Here is a 17097-nt window from a genome sequence, read left to right as displayed (position 1 = left end):
TCTCTCTGAGGGTGGTGAGGCACTGGCACAGGCTGCACAGAGAAGCTGTGGATGCCCCATCCCTGGAGGTGTTCAAGGCCAGGCTGGATGATGCCCTGGGCAACCTGATCTAGTGGTCAACATCCCTACCCATGGCAGGGGGGTTGGAACTGGGTGATCTTTAAAGTCTCTTTCAACCCAGGCTGTTCTGTGATTTCTCAGAAGATCATTGTTAAATTCATGGAAGAAGTCCAAACTATGCATCAATTCTATCCAAAAATTTACCATGTATTCCTAGGTCAAGTGAGAAATGCACATCAGTGAATATCAAGTTTGGAGTCTTTAATCTAATTATGACTCCACACTGAAACTAAAAAGGGGGTTCTCTGGTGATATTTCTGTTGATGCCAGTTCACTGCTTGAGCAGGGATATCACCATCTGATCATCTAGGGGTCTCTGAACCCATATTGTTCAAGGAGGTAGTCTTAAGTTTATTCTAACTAAGACATCCAAGCATCTCATCTCACCAAACTATGTAGTCCTTAACTAATCCCAAATTATGGAAACTACAGATGTCCTTTCTTCATGCAGAATACTTCTCAAAATAACAATAGTAAAAAAAAAAAAAAAAAAAAAAAGCCTTTTTCACACACATTAAATTTTGAGGAAGCTCAGGCAATCATCAGCTTAGCCCAGGCATTTTTAGTATCCTTTCATTCAACAGTGACTGGGTTGCTTAGTTTTGAAACAATCATATTAATATATCAGTCTGGTCTTATCTACTAGATTTTCTGAGCTTTGGGAGGGTTTTAATTGTTGACTGTCTTGAGCAATGTTTGCTTTCCATCACCTAGAAGTTCATTCCTGGTAGCGATGTCTGCAGAGCAAAAAGAAAAATGTTGGTGACCACGTAGTGCCACCAACCACAGCAAATTTAGCATTTGTCTCTGTTCTGAAAGTTGACCAACAGTAATGCAAGCGATTCATTTGTCTAGCTTTCTAGTTGTGACAGGAATAAAATTGAAGAAAACTATCCTGTAAAAATTTAATGCTTAAAATAGTCTCCATAGTTTATCCAGTCAGACCTGAGGCAACAAAATGGTTTTGAGAAAAATAATGAAGTACTAAAACTTGCATTAATTGATCCCATCCACTTAGGCTGAATATTCTGTGGAAAACACAGGCTTATGCTCAGTGTTTCAGGTTTATAATCACTAGTCAAAACTCTGGTGTTTAGTAAACTGTTCTGCTGGGACATCTGTGGCTCTTCTATGATCTGTATACCTTCCTTTTCTGATTCTGTGAAATGCTATAATGCCTACCTTCTCTGCTGACAGGTGTGCTTATGCCTGCTGTAGTCTTAGGTTAGAGCCTCAGTTGGCTGTGACCTCCAGGCTGCAGCATTTGGAGTTCAGTCTAGAGCTGATCCATACTATACACACCATCAGTGTGTAACGGGAGAGGAGTGACAAAGAAAAACAACAGTCGTAGGGTCATCTGGCTTTTGTTGTGCTCCCTTTATGCAGTAAAATTGTCTTTTTGGGGAGAAAAGGAACACCTTTTTTTTTTGTATGTACTATGTATCAGTACACAATTATCTTCAAATCTGAAAAACAAGAACAGGAATGCTTCCATACACGTATAATCTGTGTTTTGAGGTATTGTGGGGAACTTTGTTTTAGTGGTGCTTGATTGTCTGGATTTTCTGCATGCATTGAAATAAATGGGGAGTTGCACAGAAAAAGCGCTCCTATTTTTTGTATGACGTTTACCATGGTACAGATTTAAGATTTTTTTTTTTGTTGTTAGAATTGCAGGATTAAAATAAATTGGCATTAAGAGTTATGTAAAATGTATTAGCCTGTAATTTCCTGGGATTTGTGTTCTACTCGCTTGTTATAGCTAGGTCTTTGTGCAAATCGAGGAGTTACTGTGGTCGAATTCATCTCTTAGTGAAGTTCTGGATGAAATAAGGATTTGTCAGAATTAGGTTCTGAGGGAATCTTTAAGAACCATGTGACAGAATTGTTTCATCTGTTAACAAGAACAGTTTGCATTTATTGTAGGGCTGTCAGTAGTCAGGGACAGATGTCTACAGTGGCTCTAAAATACAGAGAATGTCATAGAGTTTATATTTCAACATGTTCTGTACTACATTTTCTGGACCCCCTTCTGAAGATGCTGATATCAGTGGGTGCCTACGGCCACTGTATTGTCAAGTGCTGCCTAATGATGAGCTCTACATGCCTCTCTCATCTTCACTTATTGAGCTGTCTATACCTGATGGGGAAGGTGCTTGTGTTTTGATGGGAAAAATTTTACTGGATATAAACATGGCAGTTCTGGAAGAATACAATTCTTTCCAAGGTGCTTTTATCCCTCGTGGACATCTAAGGTGTAAACCTGATGGTAAGAATAACTTTCATAGTGAAGAGTTTTCTGTGATCTCTGGTGTGAATATTATTAGACTCAAGGAATTAGGCAATCAGCCCTTAATTTGAGCTCAGCTCAAATTAAAAAACTTCATTTTGCAAATGGCTGCTGCTTTGTACTTGTTAAAACCAGTTACAGTCAGTTTAAGACTACATATTTATTCCTGAATGTCAGTATAGGTTTTGAAACTACAAATATCACTGTAATGGTGAGAAGGTATAATATTGGTGACCGAAGTGAGAGTCAACTCCTACAGTATTTTTTCTGTTTGAATCGAATGAAATTTAGACTGTAGTTTTCAATTCATCCTGAAGGTTGGTTTAACTCCACATTGTTATGTTCTGGGTTGATTAAATTCACCAACTGTTGAATATTATGTGAACTTGAAGTGCATCTTTAACAATACAAATTGTGCATAGTTGTGTGGTCAGTCTGTGCTTTGTATTCTCAAATACAAAGCTGTCTAGATCATAGCACCTCTAGATCAAAGCATTTCTTTGTAGTAGAAAAAACTTCAGAAATTCTTGATCTTGCAGTTTACCTTCAGTTTTAGAAACTTGTCCTCTAAGACTGTCACAGGAATGTAGGAGTTGTCGTGTTTTTAGATGAGTTTTGACTAGCCCTCTGTCTTGTTTCTGTTCATGTTTCTTGTTCTGGTCGGTACTAGATGCTTCCCACCGAGGTGTTATGCTGCAAATGTCAGATAATGTATTTGTCATTGTCTGCTTCTCCTTTTAGATTCAGAGCTTGGACTGTGAAAACAGTTTGTTGGTGCTTTCAGCATGTGTAGGATAATTCTGAATAATCGATATAAAAAATTAAAAAATATCAGTTATGAAAAAATAAAAATAAGGTCCTGATTCACTTAACTTAGTCAACATTTTTATCGTACACCCAGTAAAGTTGGATGCAAGAATCTTATTTTAGTTGACTTGCTAACCATTAAATAGTAACTCAGAGTATGCTTTTCAAACTATTTCTGGCCAAACTGGTCTTAAGTAGACCTGCTTAATTTCAGTTTTGGAAGAATGAGGTTGCTTTTTCTTTTAGCAGGATTCTTTAAAAATACACACATACATATGTGTGTGTGTGCATATACCCACATGAAAAATGTGTAAATTGCCTCATAGTATTTAATCATAGTATTTAAGTAACACCATCACTTTCAAGAGTTACCTGCCATCAAAACTAAAAAACCTGAGTGGAAAATAATCTAGGTATGTTTGCTATAATATTACAAAGGCAACCTAATACTAAAATGCTGAAATGGGCAGGAGTGTAATTCAGATACATTTTCAATAACTGGATTACTAATTCAGAGTTCTTTTATAACAAAGAACATGCTCGAGAACATAATTCACAGAGTGTTTACTTTGTTTCTAGTATTGCTTTTACTGTCACAAGCTCTGTTTTTCATCTGGGACTTGGATTGTTTTCCAAACCTGTCAAAGAAAAAGAAATAACTTCCAAATAGCTCTATAAATGCTGTCGTATCTTTGAACATGACAGTATTCCCACCTGATTCTTATTAAGCAAAGGTTCCCTCTCCTTTAAGATGTGTTTACTGTGCTGCCAAGGTAGTGGTGTGCTGGGTGTTGCTGTTCATGGCACTCAATTTTAAGTCTCGTCTAGGATGGTAGTTATACTGGTATTGTGTACAGGTGCATGTATTACTGTCTCATTTCGCTCAAAACCTAATTCTGACAAATCCATATGTATTATATGCACATGAAAACCCTTTAATTTAGAATTAATTTCTTTGCCAATTTTGCAGAAACAAAATTCTAGCTTGTATTTTTTTTTTCCACCATTATTCTGCTCTAGCAATGCCTCTTTTTCTTCAGCAAATAACTTATAATTATGCATCTGACATCCAGGACCTAGTCAGATGCATGTGGTACATAAAGCTGTGGCTACAGTACAAGCATTTTGCCACATGCATGTGCACACAAAAAGTTGTTGGTTAAATATAGTTTAAATACAGCTTTGTTGAAACACGCTATTAAAAATCCTGTTCTTTTATCTTCACAGGCCCAAACCTACCAATGGCAACTGTTGATATCAAAAACCCAGAAATTACAACTAACAGATTTTATACTCCACAAGTCAACAATATTTCTTATACCAAAGAAAAGAAGAAAGGAAAAACTAAAAAGAGAAGATTGACAAAGGCAGATATTGGAACACCATCCAACTTCCAGTAAGGACTTTGAGTTTTGTCAATTATGCATGGGATTTAAATGTGTTACCATTGTGTGTAAACTGACTTTCTATGAATGCTAGTTGGCATGTTGCAGGGTTTAAAAGTTTAGATGCAGATGAGAGTTTACTGAATCTGTACATAAAAAGTAACCTGCTATCCTAAAGTAAATTAATTCAGCCGTATAAAGATGCCTTGCTGAAGTTGTCAGCTCAGTGTAGACTCTTCTTAAATTCACCCTCAATGGTAAACTCTTAAACTCCGTTATTCTTACAGCTATGCGTGCTTAACTGTGTATTGTTAAACAGGCCCTGACCTGTCATAACAGTAGCAATGACATAGCCATATCATCTCTGACTTTGTAAACTTAATTATTCTGGTATGTGGGCTAGTACCTGTACTGTGTGATGAAAGTACAACATGCATATATACACCTTTTAGGAACAGGTTGTTTTTCTGCTATTTGTTAGATGTCTTTGTTCTTTTAGTTATCTGTAATTTTAAGCTTCACTTTGATGAAAGTTGGTTTTGGTCAGCTTACTGAAAACCGTTTTTTTCTTAAATTATAATTTGACAGCTTAATTTTCTGCCTTTTAAAATCAGTGTACTTTATTTGCTAAATCAACAGCAATTTAAAGAGTTAGCTACAGGAAAAATCAGCTTCTGTGAAGTGCTGGAAAACCAGCATGAGATTTACATGCTAAATGAAAGTCTTGTTCTTTCAAACCACTATTTTGCATCACTTCCACTGGCGTGCTTTCCCAGAATAAAATTCCATAAAAGTAATGCCAGTATTACCAGTTAGGATAATGTTGTTGCAGTGTTTTGGGAGTCTTCTGTACAGAGTGCACAGGGAGCAAAAGGAGAGAGAGGTTAAAATGCATCCCTGTTCAGACCTCAGCTATATTTCTTCTGACATAAGTATTGGTGAAGGGACATCTATTAATGTCACTTAATACCGAAAAATGGAGAAAAGGATGAAAAGAGACATAAGGAAACTTGAATACTGATTTGTAGCTGCTGTAGCTCTACTGATGCAGATGTCAGCGTAGGTGGACAGTACTACAAATAAAGATCTGCGTTCGTATAACTTACACCCTTCCACAAATTCTGATCAGAGGTGCAGTGGTGCAGATATAAACATAATTTGTTGCTCTTGTCTTTTGGGTTCTGATAATTGTGGGACACTTTATGCGCATTCACAGGACATTAGAATAGTCCTAGAAAAACTGAAAATAAGATAAAGTAATAAATGAAGTTCAAACAAAAGATATATTCTAGTCTATGCCAAGATTTGTACATAGACTAGCTTTAAATGTAATTTCAAATAGTAAATGGTAAACCTTTGGAAAAGAAGCTTGAAAGTCTCTTTGGGTCCATTTAAGGTCTAGTTAAGTTTCCTGTAGAGTACAGCAGAGTATCGTCTTACTATATAAAATAGTTGTAGTTGCTCTTTTTGTATAAACATATGGAAATTACTGTTCAGTGATGTTTAGCAAACATGCCATTAGGAAAAGCTGTGCAGCTTGAGCTCTGATACTGGTGAAGACCAACATTTGCTACTACTTATGCCAGACCAGAGTTGCAATCGGGAAGTAGAATTACTGAATTGCTTCTGCTAGTCAGATGTTGACTTGTAGTGTTTTCAGGAAAAAATAAATAAAAAATAAATAGAAATCAAACTATACTTAATGTAACATTGCATACGTTCTTTAATATAAATTAAGTGCAATAATCTTTGAATCACATGCTCACAATCTCTTAAAAGAGCATTGTGAAATTAATACAGGTATGCAGAGATGTATATGTGAGATTGTATTTGCTGTTAAATTTCTATTAACATGTGAAAACCAGTTAAACCATTGCAACTGAATGTCTAATTTATGTGAAGCAAGCTTAGCATCCAGAATAATCCATTAATTGACAAATCATCCCATATTTTGATAATAAAAAGCATTTAAATATTTAGGGAAAACAGAGGGCTTTCCTTTTTCCTTTTTTCTGTAGCAGACCTTTTACTTGTGTTCTTAACCTTTGAACTGAGTAATCAACTAACTGCAGTTATAGCAAGACCAAAAACTGAAATGGGGCCCCAGCATCCTCAGTAAGAAAAACCCTAGTGCTTAGTGTTGGTACTAACAGTAGCTTCAGGTCTGCCTATGAAGATGAAACTCCATCTCTGTACAGTCCTTCCATCTCCGTAAGTATGTACCACAGGGTGGCACAGAGCCTTGATGTTTTGCCACAGGCTATATATAACCTAACAGAGGAAACTACTTCACCACTTGGTCTTCTTGATATAAGGTAGAATATGGGAATAATTGGAGGCTTTGTTATTCCTTTCTCAAGTGGAGCACTGAGGAGTAAGAATTGCTTAGTGTCTTAGGGGGCTGAAGGTAGGATCTGGTAATAATCCAGCTAGCTGGGTATCTGATTATTTTAGTTAACAAAGTCATTTTTACTCTGATTAAATGGACTTTTCTGCTTTTTTAGACACATTGGACATGTTGGCTGGGATCCAAACACAGGTTTTGATGTAAGTAATTTGATGTTTTTCAAGATACCACATGATTAAAGCTTTAGCAGCTTTTTAATGTAAGTTTTGAAAATTGGAATCAAATAAGTTAACTGCACATCAAACTGGTTACAAATTGAATCCCTGTTACAGGATTCAAACAGACATTGGAGTAGAAGTGAATAAGAGGGATTTGGGATTGAGGGGAAAATATTCAAAACTTAAGTTGATATGCAAGGTACTTTCCTTTCTTAAAACAGACCTTGCTGACTGCAAAGTCAACTCAGAGACATGTAGTTGTTTTAGCTGTCCCACTAAACTGTATCATTTTTTCCCTATTACAAATTATATTTTAAAAACGTCTGTCAAGCTACTTAAAACTAATGTGTCTGACTTGCAGGTGAATAACTTGGACCCAGAACTGAAAAACCTGTTTGATTTGTGTGGAATTTCAGAGGCTCAACTAAAAGACAAAGAAACTTCAAAGGTCATATATGATTTCATTGAAAAAACAGGAGGTGTGGAAGCAGTTAAAAACGAACTGCGCAGACAAGGTAAGCTTCCTTTTATTTCCACACCAGATTTTGAAAGGTGTTTTTTGTCTTAAGGATCGGAATAGAAGCTGTTGATGAGCAATTCTTGATATATATTCTTCTTAATCTGGACTTCATACCATCACAGAGGCATTATATTTCATGTTTCTGTACACCATACACCTTGCAAAAATGTCCATGCATGAGTACTTTCTCATTAAAGATAGGGTTGGACCCATGTCAGATAAATAATTGCCAGTAACACTTAGACTAACTGCAAAGCCATGCATGTGTTCCATACAGATTTTTCAGACTGCGAACATTGCATATTTATTTATAATCTTGGTTTTATAAATTAGAAGCAATATTGCTGTTGTTAGATAGGGTAGTAGTATGTGGCTGACAGGTATGTGTGGTGTCTCTCTATCCTGCCAACACTGTAATGTGAGCTTTGAAAAAGCTAGAAAAATGCAGATTTTATGTAAACATTAAAAAAAAAAAAAAAAAAAAAAAAAAAAAAACACTTTTCTAGCTTAAAGTAAAAAGTACTAGTTTTGATCAGGAAGATCTGATTTAGGTTTCTGCTGCAAGATAATTCTCAAATAAGCTATTTCCTGCCTAACCTTTGAATGTGATCTCAGCTGATGCATTAGATGCATTTGCTGCAATATCACTGGTCAACCTGAAAATTAGGCTGCCGATAAAGTTCTAAAAATTTACTTCTTGTTTCTCTAGAGAGGTGGTCTAGGTAAATTGTGTTGGAATTATAACAGTTTGAAACTGGTAAATAAATAGTTTGAGAGGCTGAATAGATGTGCGTTCAGGGTACAATGACTTGTTAAATTTATTCCTAGGTCCCCCACGTTGGAGTGGTATGTATTTGAGCTGTCATCTGAGCATATGCTGCTGTGTGATTTTCTTCCTAGACAAAAAACCTTAGCTGACATCTGTTTGACTGCAATACTAAAAATTATAGTCAAATTTCACAGATAAATTGAAAGCAAAATTTCAATTGCTTTTTTCTCAGCAACAAGTCTGTCAATTTTTTTTATATAACCTTAACTCTGTTAAAATGTGTACAGAGTTGTTGATCTAAAACTGTTGATTTTTAAGTTAGACTACGATTTGCCTTGGAGTCTTAATATTGTCTTAAAAAACTTTTAAAATGCCATTTTTCTGCTATGTACATATTAACTTCAAGTTGTGTCCACTTGCATGTATACAACTGAAAGAAAAGCTGCCTCGTCTTTCGTGTGCATGGTAATAATCTACCTCTATGCTTTTTGGTAGAGGTAGACACAAATATTAACAGTATTTCAGTGGTTTTGTCCGCAGTTCTGTGATTTGTAGGTTTGACTGCTGTTTGAAGTGTGTTTTTTCAACTGAAACACATTTTCCTGTTTTATTGCAAGAATTTCTGTGCCTCAGTGTTCACACTGCTAGGATGCTGAATAGAGTTACAGACACTTTGGTCTGTTGAGATAAAACTTTTTTTTCCCTGCCCTTTCCCTAGCTTTGGTACTGTTGGCTGTTTTTTACTGACAATACCATCAACAGAAGATTTTACAGACTTCGTATTAGTAGCTGTGCAGCACTTATAAAAGCTAATTTATTTTCTTGTTTTGCTTCTTTTCTGTTTGGGGGGAAGGGAGAGAGGATGAGGTAATGGTTCTCCGTCCTTGCTGCTCCTCCTTTTCACTTCAGTCCAGATAAGTGTGTAAAAAAAGAAAAAAAAAAAAATCATCCAACTTCCTGAACTGTATTTCCACAGTTTGGAGGTGCCTTATTGCTCTAGATGAGATGTATATGAAAATCCTTCCCCCCAGGAAAGCTTAAGCCTTCTGTTCGAAATCTACGGGCACCACAAACTCTGGAGTATGATCACATTGCATCTTTTCAGTAATGCAGGAAAACTCTAGTGCTTGCAGAGTAAGACTTGAAAATGCTGGCCTCCAATGGCCGGAAAGGAAATAACACCCTTATCAACCAATAAGGGGAGGTAGATTTTTTCTGGCTGTTCTTGATTTTTTTTAAATCAAGAATCTTCGCAGTATTTCTCTTGTAAAATATATGAAGTTCGAGAGGAGATTATTCCCTTGGTTTTCTTTTGAGGGAACAGAAAAAGTAGGGAAGTTGGAGGAACTGAGGATGTGACACACAACTTCAGAAAGAGTATGTCTCAGATGAGCAGGGAAAGAGGTACTGAGGCACCAGTACCTCTCCTTCTGCCTCTAAATGCCTCTTCGAGGGCTTTCTGGTACAGACAGACTGCTTTCTCAGCTTGTAACAGGATAAAAACAGTAAAGAAGCATCATCTTAAGGGTAATACCCTGTTTGTTATCAAAGCACATGGAATCAAATGTGAACTTTCTTAATAGGTGCTGTCAGATAACTGAGTAGTAATGGGCAGCAACCACACAACTTACATTACCACAAGCCATTAGATGCTTGATGGCAGAGGAAATGAAACTGTGTTATTTAAAATGCCATTAGCAAAGCAAGTACATTTCAAGGCCAAATCATATGGAAGTGATCCTGTGTGTTGAATAGAGGAAGTTGTTCTCTTCCTATAGCCCTTCCCATAAATGTTGTTGGAACTAATTTTAAGTAAATTCTGTGATTCTGACTTCCAGATTTTATTCTACTGGGTGGGACAGAATTTTGTATATATCTTCATTCAGATTTTTCAAGCCTATCTCAGAGCAGCTTCTGTTGGCAAATAAACATTGAGCAAAGGTATGTTTGCTAATGACTGCCACTTTTTTCAAGCTCAGTTTGTCTGTATACCTAGAATTAGATAAGTAACTATAGGACCATCCTCATATAATAGATTTATGGCATAAAACATAAAACAGGCTTTTATGACAGGTTTGGAAACACCATGATGAGTTGTTTTACTGCAACAAGCTAAAAGAAACATTCACATTGTTTAGAAAGACAGTATTCCTAAATGAGTATTAGATCATGTTTGTTTTGCTCTTAAAAACAGGCTTATTTGCCAACCCACAAAGGAAGTCAGTTCTGCTATACTGAAGCGATAGTTGATGGAGAGAGACAAGGTTTTGCTTCTCTTTTGTGTTGCATGTGGAGGAAACTGCTTCATTAGATTGAAGTTTTTCCCTGGTCTGGCACCATTAACTTGAAACGCTGTTACCAACACTGCCACCTCATTGTTTGGCTTTGCAGTTGCTGCTAGGCTGTTTTAAGGATGCAAAGGCATACAGTTAAACACAGTGATAGAGTATGTTCAGCGTTGTATCCCACCTATTCCTAATTGTAATGCATTAGTGGTTTTTTGTTTTTTTTTTTTAAGCATCATCTTCAAGTAACAAACCAAGCAAAAAATACCTTACCTTTATTCCCTAATCAAATAATAGATGGCCTGCAAAGTGCAAATTCTGTATTTCATTTTAAGGGAGTTTTTAAAGCCTCTTTCCCTTTTCTTCTGGCCTAGTTCAGCAAAATTTTAGTGTTTTGAATTTTTTGCTGCATTTCGTCATGGGAAATTGAAATGCTGCCTTGGATTATGAAGGACATTAACCACACTAAAACTAATGACCCAGCTAGTGTTGTGACTTCAGTTGTCTTACGTACTGCACTTGCTTCCTGCAGTGTTGCAGCTTTTATGAGAGTTTACAAAATACATTACACATATAAGGGCTATATTCAGTTTACTTTGTATTCATGCAAGCATAGCTTATGTTCAGCTATTTTCAGCTTAATTCAGAGTTGGTAAAACTTGTACATGCACAGAGATCCTTGCAAAAGTCAATGCAGACCCTTTTTTCTTCTTCTGACAGACTCTGAAAGACTTGTGAGTACTGAGCATCGTGTAACTGTACATTATTTTGCTTTGTTTCAGCTCCACCTCCACCACCACCATGCAGAGGAGGACCCCCGCCACCTCCACCACCACCTCCCCATAGCTCAGGCCCCCCTCCTCCCCCTGCTAGGGGCCGAGGGGCGCCACCTCCGCCTCCCTCAAGAGCTCCAACAGCAGCACCTCCACCCCCACCTCCATCTAGACCAGGTGCAGCGGTGCCCCCACCTCCTCCCAACAGGATGTATCCTCCTCCACCACCAGTGCATTCATCATCTGCGCCATCCGGGCCTCCTCCACCGCCGCCACCACCAAGTGGGTCATCTGCTCCCCCGCCGCCGCCGCCTCCTCCACCTCCTCCCGGTCCTCCCCCGCCACCTGGCCTTCCTTCAGAGGTCGATCACCCGCTTCCAGTTCCTGCAGGAAACAAAGCAGCGCTCTTAGATCAAATCAGAGAAGGAGCTCAGTTAAAGAAAGTAGAACAGAACAGTCGACCAGTGTCCTGCTCAGGAAGAGATGCGTTGTTAGACCAGATACGACAGGGTATACAGCTGAAATCTGTGAGTAAAACGTTCTCATCTAAGTCCCTTGGGACTTTCAAATGGCTGCAGGACTCCAAAATCAGTAGTAACTTGTGGCTTTGTTTTGGGCTCTGTCATAATTCATTGAGTTTTTGAAATCATACTCTAAACAATACTATTGGAAAAATGCTTAGTATATGTACTCGCTATGGATGAGTATTGATGCACAAAATTATTATTGTTTCAAAATCACTTCTCACTTTTCAGTAAGGCTTTAAGCATAAACCCTACAGTAATGATACCACAATATCACAGCTGAGAACTTTTGCAAGAACTACTGTGAAAGATTGCTGATGTCACAAATGCTTCAGTAAAATCTTCTAAACAACTGCAGGGGATTAGTTCAGCAATAATAGTACTTGAAGACAAACTCTAGAATTACTTGCTTCTTAAAAACTTAATCTTGAGTATGGACTAACTAAAGTTGTATTATGTGGCAAAAGAGAATAGTTCAGCTTTTTTAGACGTAAAAGCTTAGCTTGGGCTAAAGAAACTGTAGTTTCACTGTTCCTTCTGGCTAAACATAAACTACATAAACTTAGCAATTTTGTGGGGTTTTTCTAGAAATACACATTCTATTTTTCTAATTGCGTCATCCTAACAACTGTTTCTTTTCCAAGGTATCTGATGGCCAGGAGAGTGCACCACCTACACCTGCACCCACCTCAGGAATTGTGGGTGCATTAATGGAAGTTATGCAGAAAAGGAGCAAAGCCATTCATTCTTCAGGTAAGCCCGATGGAATTTTTCTGATCACTAGGCATCAGATTTTCAAGTGTTAACACTTCTGTTGACGCAGAATGTTTGGGGAAAAAGCATGGATTTCAGCATATAGTCAGATACAGAATGCTCTAGGCAGATCTCTAGTGATGATTCAAGTGGGTGCTTTGTGCCACTTTGAATTACAGATGTATAGTAGTTTGCAGTGATAATGAATTTAAAATTACAAATCAAGGTTCGTATCATTTATAAAATGTTTTTACAACTTATTTTGTCCATGAGATGTGATGATTTTTTTTTCCTCTAAATACTTTGAAAAGAAGGGTTTTAATGGTCTGTTTCTAGAAGCCAGGACTCCTGTATAGGCTCATGCACTTAGAACTGTGGCTTCCAAATGTGCTTTGGATGCCACCTGCTGGATAATAAACAGATAACTAGTGTTATTTGACAAGTCCTATGCTAGTACTGAGCTGCTTCAGTCTTCAGTGTTTGGGAAAAATAAGAATGGAAGATTTTCATCTCTCCTTCTAATACCAGCTTAAAAAAAAACGCAGTGCAGTAGCCCCAGTGCAGCTGTTGAGTTACACCTCTTCTGCTTTGATGGATTATTTTTCTTCCAGAGCTTACAATAGTATCAGACCTGCATTTGCAGTCTGCAGTCCATTTGACCATTGAACACAGTTTGATTTGTGTCCTTTTGTGGTAATCTCCAGTTTTGGTGCTTTACACAAATTAAACATTGGAAGCATGCTAAATACACCATATTCTGAAGGGGGAGTGCTCTTCCCTAACAAATCAGTAGTTTATACGCATTGTAATTTAAAAATCGTAGCATGCTAAAATTAAAAACAGTGGAAGGCTGGATAAAATTAACAAAACTGATGTTGAAGTTGATGTGGTTACTAGAATATTCTAAACTGCACAGTGCACAACAGTCTTCAGCTCACAAAAATATTTTTATCTGCTTGTGCAGTAAACAGAAATCCTGTTAGAGAATAAACCTGGGGAGAAACGGTTCTTATGCTTTAGAAATTAATCTAAAGTTTAAAATTCAATCTGGAACAAGCTGGCCTTTCTGACATTTCATGTTCTCTAGAAAAAAAAAAAAAAAGAGTAATAGTAAAAGTATGACATGAGAATTTGATTATTTCTCTCAGCAGAAAACAAGATAAAAATTTCCTACCTGGGGAAGGGAATAAGAAAGGAAACATGTAATTTTCAACCAGTATCAATCTAAACTGAGCATCATGCCTAGCAATCTTAAAATATAATATTACCAGGTGTCTTGTCCTGACCTCCTTCAACTGATTGTTCTTTTTCAGAATGTTGTGGGTGAAATCGGTAGCGCTTTTGTCATATTAATTTGGTGCATGCAATGACTTGCTTTTCTTGTTTTTTAGATGAAGATGAGGATGAAGATGATGAAGAAGACTTTGAAGATGATGACGAATGGGATGATTGATCATATATTATATTATATATATATATTTTTTAAGGTGAATGATATACTAAACACTACTTTCTGTCTATGGATTCTGTAAAATTATCATGTAAATGTTCTACCAATTTGCTGTATATTTTTGTTGCCTTTTGCTTTTTTATTAATCTGTGCAATACCTCATTTAATCTGTAAAGGTTTGTCATAATCCTCTACAAAGCTACTCCCTGTTAATGTGTGCAAGTTTACACCTGGATGATCATGTACATGTGAATACTTTCCATTCCATCAATAAGGGAGTTTAAATGTAATATGTGAGACTGACGAAAACCTTAATGTAATTTAGTTATAATGCAAGAAGGAAAACACTATTTTCATACCCTACTTTTTCTGTATCTAAATTTTCTTATTAAAACCTAGTATAGCACTATGTTCTTTAAGTGATGCAGCTCTTAGTTTATTTAGCCCCTTCATTTCAAATGCAGTGCTACATGAATGTTGAGGCTGGTTTATACTATTGCATGGTTTCAGATACACCACAACATGGCAGTTCAAGTCTTAGCAGTATGCTTTACATAAAACAAAATCAGTACAGAGATGCACAGCTAGTTGTGAAGATTACCTTGCCCTAACTGTAGCAATACTGACTGCTATCAAACAGCAGTAGTAATTGAATACTATAATTAGGGAACTCTCTATCTGAGGTTAAACAGGGTGGCTTTACGTTGTAAGTGATAAAGACATATTTGATGCAGACCAGTTCAGTCCTTTTTTTTTTTTTTTTTCCAACTCTTGTATTTCAGAATGAAGAAATGTAAATTTCTGGGGGCTATACTGGAGACTGGCAATTGCTACAGTTTATTTTTTAAATCATTTTTTATGTGGTTTTCAGGCTGAAGGGCTGCGTTTATTGCTTGCTTCAATAATGTTTAATTACTTTTTTAAAATTTGTAGGGCATTGGTGTACTAATAAAGTAAACATAAGTGGGATTACTTTGCAGTCTTTGCGTTATGGTACATAACAAATGCTAAAGCACCAATCCTACATCCAAAAAGTCGGAAAGCCATTAACTCACAATGTACAGTTTGACTATGTACTGAACTTTATGGCAATATTCTGTTTTCATACGTTGGCTTTAAGACCAAGGGTTGTGATGAAGATCAAGAACCCTATTCACAAGAGTACTATTTGAATAAGTGGACAGAAAATGGGATTCTCATTTCACAGCTCACATGTTCATGTTGTACTTTATAGTGCAGTAAACCTTGGCGTATCTGCCTATTACAGAATACTAATCTGTGCTGTGCAGGTATTCAATATCTGCAGCATAAATTACTGTACTTACTGTAATTTTCAGGTAGAAAATCTTTCTAAAAACACTATCTGACACAGAATGTTTAGTTAAGTCAGTCATATTTGGAGCGTAGTTAATGCATAGCGTCCTGGGACTGTAATCAAGGTATCAAACTCAATTTAAGTTATCGGAATTGTGTCGACTGAAACCCAGCGATGACCTGATCTTGACAGGCTGGACCTGCATGATATGGCTTGGATTTCTAACCCAGTTATAACCTAGTCTTTAGCAAATTAATTTAGTTACATGAGAAGAAAGGAAAGTCGCTGACAAGTAGTGGGAGGGGTAAGGTTGTAGTTAAATTTTTCAGAGGATGCTAACTTCCTTCCGAGAGTAATTTAAGCACATAACACTAGGAAAAACTATTTCCAAGTGATGTAATTTCCTTGCAGTAACTCTCTTATTGCACTCTGCTGCTGGAAACACTTCCTACGAGCTTTGCTGCTGTAATGGCTTGAGCATTGGATCAAGTGCAAGTGCAGCCAGGGGTAGCTAACAGCAGCGGGGTTAACTCATGTAGAAGGAAAATATTTGTATGGCTTTCATAAGCTCTGGTACTGCTCCCTCTTTGTTATTGCATATAGGGCATTTTAAAATTAAGCAGATGAGGCCTAGAGGTTTTCCTAACATGCTACTTGCTAGATATGTTTAGCTGTTATGTTCCCAGAGTTGGAGTTTCTGTAATATAGTTAATTATTAAGTATCACAGTTCATTAATCAAATTTCTGTTCCAGGTTTTGGGAGCTCTGAAGTTACGTTATTGAGTAAAACTTTAATTTGTAGATACTGGCCAAAGACAGCTTCTGTTTTTTCATTTCCTTTTTCTTCATGCAGAGAGTACACTCATATTCTGTGGTGTCCAGGTTAATATTTACTTTAAAATAGTGTATGTACATGATAAATTTCGGGCATAAAGACTGCAACAGCAGTTAAGTTAGTCATAACTGCATGCTTCAGCACTCCGCCACTTGCACTACGAGCAGAAGATAGCATTTCATGATACTGGTGCATTGTTGCTAAACATTGTAATGAAGGCCTCTCGTATACTCTGGTTAAATGACTGTCCAGATAGCCTTAGCAATTAACAAACTAGCATGAGGCTTTTGTATTTCAACACTCTATGTGCATAGACAATATCAGCTAGCCACTTGTACGTATGAAATCCGTAAGAACTTCTCAATCATTCAGTTTTCCATTTATCAAACTGAAATTTTTAGTATGTGAATTTTTGAAATGTACAGTGAATAGGATGTTGCACTGGTGGCAATTCATCATGGAGCATAATAAAATTAATTTGACCCAACTAGCGTAAAACTGTGTGGTTTTTAAGTGCTAATTGTGGCGCAGCGTTTAAAATAGATGTACATCTTGCTTACACGCTTCAAAAGCCATTTTGGTTGCCTAGCCAAGTTCACGAAGCAGTAAATAGTGGCTGTCAAATCACAGCGGTTTTGATGTCTGGAAAGTTGGATTGTGCTAGTGAATAAACACAATGAGTAAGAATGTGACACCCCGTGCTCCT

The 17097-nt window shown here is 37.0% G+C and overlaps 1 protein-coding gene across 1 annotated transcript in view; it reads left to right on the top strand.

Annotated features, from left to right (window-relative positions):
- Nucleotides 1–16878, top strand: part of WASL (WASP like actin nucleation promoting factor) — a 49630-nt gene extending 32752 nt beyond the window's left edge. Inside the window, exons 6-11 of the mRNA XM_084516819.1 lie at nt 4445–4613; nt 7107–7149; nt 7529–7682; nt 11524–12041; nt 12683–12791; nt 14183–16878. Of these exons, the coding sequence (XP_084372945.1) occupies nt 4445–4613; nt 7107–7149; nt 7529–7682; nt 11524–12041; nt 12683–12791; nt 14183–14244 (1055 nt within the window). The 3' untranslated portion in view covers nt 14245–16878. The remainder of the gene's footprint in view (nt 1–4444; nt 4614–7106; nt 7150–7528; nt 7683–11523; nt 12042–12682; nt 12792–14182) is intronic.
- The last annotated feature ends 219 nt before the right edge of the window (nt 16879–17097 follow it).

The sequence above is a fragment of the Aythya ferina genome (assembly GCF_964211825.1).
Source record: "Aythya ferina genome assembly, chromosome: 1".
Lineage (NCBI taxonomy): Eukaryota > Metazoa > Chordata > Aves > Anseriformes > Anatidae > Aythya > Aythya ferina.
Note: the sequence above shows the minus strand (reverse complement) of the source record. Positions and strands in the feature narration are given on the sequence as shown.